The following is a 6,261-nucleotide window of genomic DNA, read 5'->3' as shown; positions in this document are numbered from 1 at the left end:
CGAACCGCCATAGACTTCAATAGGCAGGTGAATTTTAAAACCCACAGGGACTCTTTCTGGCCACAATAGTGATGGAAAAGTTGTTTCAAGGGGACTAACACCTGGACTGTGGCATGCCGGAGGGGGATCCATGGCAAAGCTCCCATGGAAAATTACATAGTCTGGTTTTAATCCATAAAGGGCATAAATCACCTAACATACCTAAATTGTTTGGAATAACGTGCTTTAAAACATCAGGTATGATGTCGTATCGATCAGGTAGTGTAAGGGTTACGCCCGCTTCACAGTGACAGACCAAACTCCCCGTTTAACTCACCGCAAACAACCGCAAACAGTCCATTTGCACAACCGCAAACTCCCCATTTGCACAAGGTTGGATACCAAGCTAGCCATGTCCCGTTCCTTGTCCTCACTGATGTCATTGAAGGTCTCTTCCTCCACCCAGCCACGTACAACACCAAGGGTCCCCGAAAGGTGACAACAAGCCCCCTGTATTTTTTTTTTAAATGTACACTACTGTTACACCAGATAATGTATAATAAACACAGGTTACTGGCTATGGGGGGGGTGGGGGGTAATATATAACAAACACAGGTTACTGGCTATGGGGAGGATAATGTATAATAAACACAGGTTACTGGCTATGGGAGGATAATGTATAATAAACACAGGTTACTGGCTATGGGGGATAATGTATAATAAACACAGGTTACTGGCTATGGGGGTAATGTATAATAAACACAGGTTACTGGCTATGGGGGATAATGTAAACACAGGTTACTGGCTATGGGGGATAATGTATAATAAACACAGGTTACTGGCTATGGAGGATAATGTATAATACACATAGGTTACTGGCTATGGAGGGTAATGTATAATAAACACACAAAAAAAATTATACAAAAAAAAGAAAAGAATGCAGCTTCAGAATTAATCTAAATTGTATGCTGTCTAGGAGGTGGGAGGGTCTGGGAGGGTCTGCTGCTGATTGGCTGGAATGTGTCTGCTGACTGTGAGGTACAGGGTCAAAGTTTACTCAATGATGACGAATAGGGGGCGGACCGAACATCGCATATGTTCGCCATCCGTGGCGAACGCGAACATGCGATGTTCGCCAGGAACTCTTCGCCAGCAAACCGTTCGGGACATCACTAAAGATAGACAATGCCCGTCTGGAAGTAGATGACTTCAAAAACAAGTAAGACTTATGTTATAGTATATAATCAGCACTACTTAATTTATTGCATGAAACGTGACAATCGTAGTATGTGGATGTATATAAGTGGAGGGCTATACATGTGTGTGACACACTTTCTAAAGAAACACACAAGCTTCATGTCCAACATTTTGTGGAAATTAACTTAAACATTTCTGTATATTTCACTCAAACTCATATAAATACAATGCAAGTCAGAATAGGGCAAATATATTTATGGGTGATAACCCCTTCCAACAAATGTGTCAAAGTACACTGGAAAGTTGGCAAAATCAAACAGAGCACCTGAAATAGCTGCAGAGAAATATACCTTCATTATACAGATTAGCAAAAAGAAAGCATTGGGTTGAGTCACCGGTCGAGAGTGCATCCTTGGAGCCCCTTCACATTAGACACATGACGGGCCTGTATATTGCTTGCATTCCCAGGTAGTGAACTCAAACCACTTACAAACATGTAAACAAGTTCCCAGACTGCCTGGGGGTAGGGGGGACTGTGTTGCAGGCTGGTCTTGCTTACAGGAGGTTGGATGAGCAGCAGTACTGGTAAGGTTATCTTGAAATATACAAATGGAAATGGTTTATTGGAACATGACACCATGTAATCTTGATTATTATTATTTTATTATTTATATAGCGCCATCAGATTCCATAGTGCTGTACAAAGGGTGGACTAACAGACATTTAATTGTAACCAGACAACTCGATGTACAGGAACAGAGAGGTGGAGGGCCCTGCTCAATGAGCTTACATGCTAGAGGGAGTGGGGTATAGTGACACAAAGGGTAAAAGTAGGGGTATGAAGTAAGTTGTTAGAAAAATATACGCTGATGGCTTAGTAGGTAATATTTGACAGTTGCAGGAGAGGAGTCGTGGAGGGTGGAGGATAAAAACCTGCTAACAGTTTAATTGATATGGAGGTTTTTTAGTTACCTCCAATGGCCATGAGAGAATGAGCCCACCTGCCAACGTCAAGGCAGATCCCCCTAGGTGGGTGCCATGAGAGGATGAGCCCACCTGCCAACGTCAAGGCAGACCCCCCTAGGTGGGCTCAAGGAAGCAAGGTGAATGGTTAGAGTTAGGACCCACCTAGGGGGGTCTGCCTTGACGTTGGCAGGTGTGCTTATCCTCTCATGGCCCTTGGAGGTAACTAAAAGATCTCCATTTGTTTAAAAAAACATAGGGATTAAGGAGATAGCGCTGGTAACTTGTTTTTCTGTGGTTTTTACTATATATTGGGGCTGATGTGTACTGTAGTCATTTGCAGCTGCCCAGTGATGGGAGTGAGCGCAGGACTTATCTTTCTGCAGTTTAATTGATATGCTTTCTTGAAGAAGTGAGTTTTCAATGATTTTCTGAATGAGTGGAGACTGGGTGAAATTCTTATGGAGGATGGAAGGGAGTTCCACAGAAGAGGTGCAGCCCTAGAAAAGTCTTGGAGGCGAGTGTTAGAGGTGGGAGTACAGACAGAGGATAAATGTAGGTCTTTGGCAGAGCATAGGGCCCTCGACGGGACATACTTGTGTATTAGGGAGGATAGGTAGCAGCATTATGTAGGGACTTGTAAGCAAGCACCAGAATTTTAAATTGAGCCCGATTAAAAGTGCTTTATTTGTACAGTAAGTTTTGTTACCTACTTGCAGACCAAAGTGTCCTTGTTTAATTTCATACTAATGGTTGATCAGTCTTGCATGACTGACTGTATTGAGAAAGAAACAAAAATGGTTGTTACTGTGGATACATGTGTATTTTGAAACTGTGAATATACCTTATCCGATAACCTATAAAAATTGTATTCACAAAAAAAAAAAATGGTAGGAGGACAACTAGGAGATCTATTCTTCTAAATATACAACAACATTTATGTTTGCCATACCCTTTCTAGTTAAATCTAGATACGTACTGTGAAAACTTATTATTATTATTATTATACTTAGATAAATAATGCTGCTTAAAACTATGCTAACAATTATTATGTTATCAAAGAACATGTACTCTATCATAGCAAGGCTTTTTGTACATATTTCTCAAGGTATGAAATGGAACTCAACCTGAGAACCAATGTTGAGACAGATGTGAGCGGTCTGCGCAGTGTACTAGAAGGACTGAATCGAGAAATATGTAACCTTGAGAAACGGGTTCAAAACCTTCAGGAAGAATTGCGGCAGATGAAGAGGAACCATGAGGAGGTTGAATATTGACCATAACATTTAAAGTCTTTCTTATAAGACAGAAAGTAAAATACCATTCTTGATGAATGCATAAGATGATTAAGTCAGGATAAAAAATATACAAATAAATATAAATATTGTCTGCTTACTTGGAGTATAAAAATTTGAATGTTACTTTATTTGTGGTCTGCACAGGAAGTGAATTCTCTACAAGCTCAATTGGGACAAAGAGTCAACGTGGAAGTGGATGCTGCTCCATCAGTAGACCTGAACCAAAGTTTGTCTGAGATCCGACAGCAATCTGAAAATCTAATGGAGAGGAACCGAAGGGAGGTTGAGAACATGTACCGCCAGAGGGTGACCATGATTATTAAATATTTTTTATGTATGTAATGAAATTCTCAAATATAGTAAATAAAACATTATCTATTATCATTAACATTCTTATCATGGAAGTATTGTTAGGAATCAATTTCTAGCAGGTCATTTATAATTGTACAAATTAGTGATGGGTGAAATTCCCTTCAAAAGGAGCCCTTAAAAATATTCATGTTTTATTACATTTTTCCCAATTTTATTATACAAACATTTATTACATGAAACCGTGTTATTGTGAAATCGCGTTTACGGTTGACAAATATAATAATAATAATAATAATAACACGAGTACAACAAATGTGCAAAAATAAAATATACTGATACCAAATGATTTAAAAAAAAAAAATCTTATGCTATGGTTAATTATAATCTGCTATGCACTATAGTAAATAATTCTAGGAACACTTAAAAAAAAACAGTAATTTGCATAGAAATGTAATTGACTTTTATAATAAACTTTCCAACTTTCCTCACGTTAGTTAAAAATAATTTTTTGAGTTTTGTAGATCTTCTAAAGAGCTCCGTATTCTTCTCCATAATGAATAATGCTATGATATAATTAAGACGTTTTGTTGATTAAAGTACGTGAATAATTAATTTTATATGCCGTTTACACTGTATGATCTCTAATTCTTCCAGACTGAAGATCTCAATCGTCAGGTGGCATCTGGGTCAGAACAGCTCCAGTCTGTACAAACTGAGGTCATTGACTTGTGGTTCCACTCTGGTTCTTGAAAGAGGAAGCCTTGACCAGGTGTGCTGCTGATTGGCTGAGAGCGTCAACTGATGTGCTAAGCCAATCAGTAACTCCCAATTCATGTTTTTTTTTTCTTAAGCGACTGTGTGAATGAGAAGTCACTGATTGGCTTGAAGTGTCGACTGACACTCTCAACCAATAATTGCCCCCCCAGTCTAAGATTCCTCTTTCAAGAATCTGAGCAGTCGAAGGATAGGAGGCAGAGCGATCAGGAGCTGGATTCTAAACTTTGTTGTTGAAGAGTTTAACCCCTAAAACTAAGCCAGTGCCAGGAACCACCTGGCACCATAGCAAATTAATTCCAATAGAGTTGTTATGGTGCCAGGAGTGTTCCTGTGAAAAAGGCAAGAAAAAAATATATTTTAATCTGTTAATGACAGAAAAAGAATCCTTAGTCAAATCCAAGGCAACATAATTCAAAATATTGAGAAGTATTTCACACATAGGAAAACAAATTTAACATGTTTCATATCCAATATATTTTATTATGTAATATTGATAATTAGTTTTTAACAGCGTTGCTACAGGATGAACACAATGTCCAACATTTTAAACTACACTTCTTACAAATAAGAAATAGAGAGAGAATAAGTAAGTAGAAAACTAAAATATATTTCTCCCGATCCTTACATGTATTCGTACAAGTCTTTGCTTTCTTCCAGTGCTCACAAACATCATTTCCAAGGAAGCAAAGACAGTAAGTGAAGAAAAGTCACGTTATGTGCAATACGGTGAACTTACCTTTGACTTTAGTTTAATGATAAACTTACAAACAAAGAGAAGAAAAGCTTAAATTTAGTCTTCATAGTGGGACAACAATCTAGACAATCACAGTTAAACGAATCACTGACCGAGAATTTTTGACTCATGTACCTTCTTAATGAGTCATGGCTTAACTCCTGGGAAGTAAAAAATGACCCTAGCCTAAATTATTTGAAACCATTTATTTTCCATAAATAAGGATTGTTGTTTCACCATGGAGTATTTCTTCAAAGGTTTTATTGATTTTATGTCACCTAAGATAACGCAAATAAAGAAATCCTCGTACTTTGGATTTTTTTTTTAAACTTAAACATATAAAACAAGAGGTTATTAAATTGGCATCCATTCTTATAGACTTGTGCACAAATCCTTTTCACCTGTGACAACCAAATCAAATTCCTGCTAATTTATACCCAAATGAATAGATCCGTCTGGCATTTACCTGAAGGTTCCATTCGTTTGGTTTATTCGTTACAGGTGAAATGGATTTTTGTTAAGTCTACACTCTTAACCAAAATTATTTAAATATATTAAATGCATATAGATAGACAATATCCCCTACACAGATTAAAGGTAAGACGAATTGCAGAAAACTGACTTTCATTAAACCGGAATTGACGCAATAACTTGCAAATACCTACTGATCAGAGTAGTATTTAATTTTTTTTATGCTCCATCAAACTTACCTTTGTCCTACTGTTTTCTCTTTATCCTTCTCAATCTGTTTTTCCTTTCTTCATTTCTGCTCTATTTCTCTTTAAAACATAAGACAAAGTAGGGACTACTTTGTCTTATGTATTTTTCCTACGCTTGACAATTGTGACAAAATGGTGAGCTTAAGGCAAGCTCCACTTCCTTTGTCAAGCTAACTTTCCCACAATACTCAACTTCTCCTGTCCGTCATCTATTACCTTGCAACATTTTCCAACGCCAAAAATACCCAGTTCCATTTTCATAGCTCATGACATACTGAGCATG

At 37.7% G+C, this 6,261-nt stretch overlaps 1 protein-coding gene across 1 annotated transcript; it reads left to right on the top strand.

Annotated features, from left to right (window-relative positions):
• Positions 1 to 1,149: 1,149 nt before the first annotated feature.
• On the top strand, positions 1,150 to 4,499 carry LOC134566168 (keratin, type I cuticular Ha3-I-like). Its single transcript, XM_063425871.1, has 4 exons — positions 1,150 to 1,198; positions 3,248 to 3,404; positions 3,582 to 3,743; positions 4,404 to 4,499. The coding sequence occupies exons 2-4, from the start codon at positions 3,255 to 3,257 to the stop codon at positions 4,497 to 4,499; spliced, it is 408 nt and encodes a 135-aa protein (XP_063281941.1). The 5' UTR covers positions 1,150 to 1,198; positions 3,248 to 3,254.
• The last annotated feature ends 1,762 nt before the right edge of the window (positions 4,500 to 6,261 follow it).

Source organism: Pelobates fuscus, chromosome 6 (assembly GCF_036172605.1).
Source record: "Pelobates fuscus isolate aPelFus1 chromosome 6, aPelFus1.pri, whole genome shotgun sequence".
Classification (NCBI taxonomy): domain Eukaryota; kingdom Metazoa; phylum Chordata; class Amphibia; order Anura; family Pelobatidae; genus Pelobates; species Pelobates fuscus.
The sequence above is the reverse complement of the archived record's forward strand: the minus strand, read 5'-3'. Positions and strand labels throughout refer to the sequence as shown.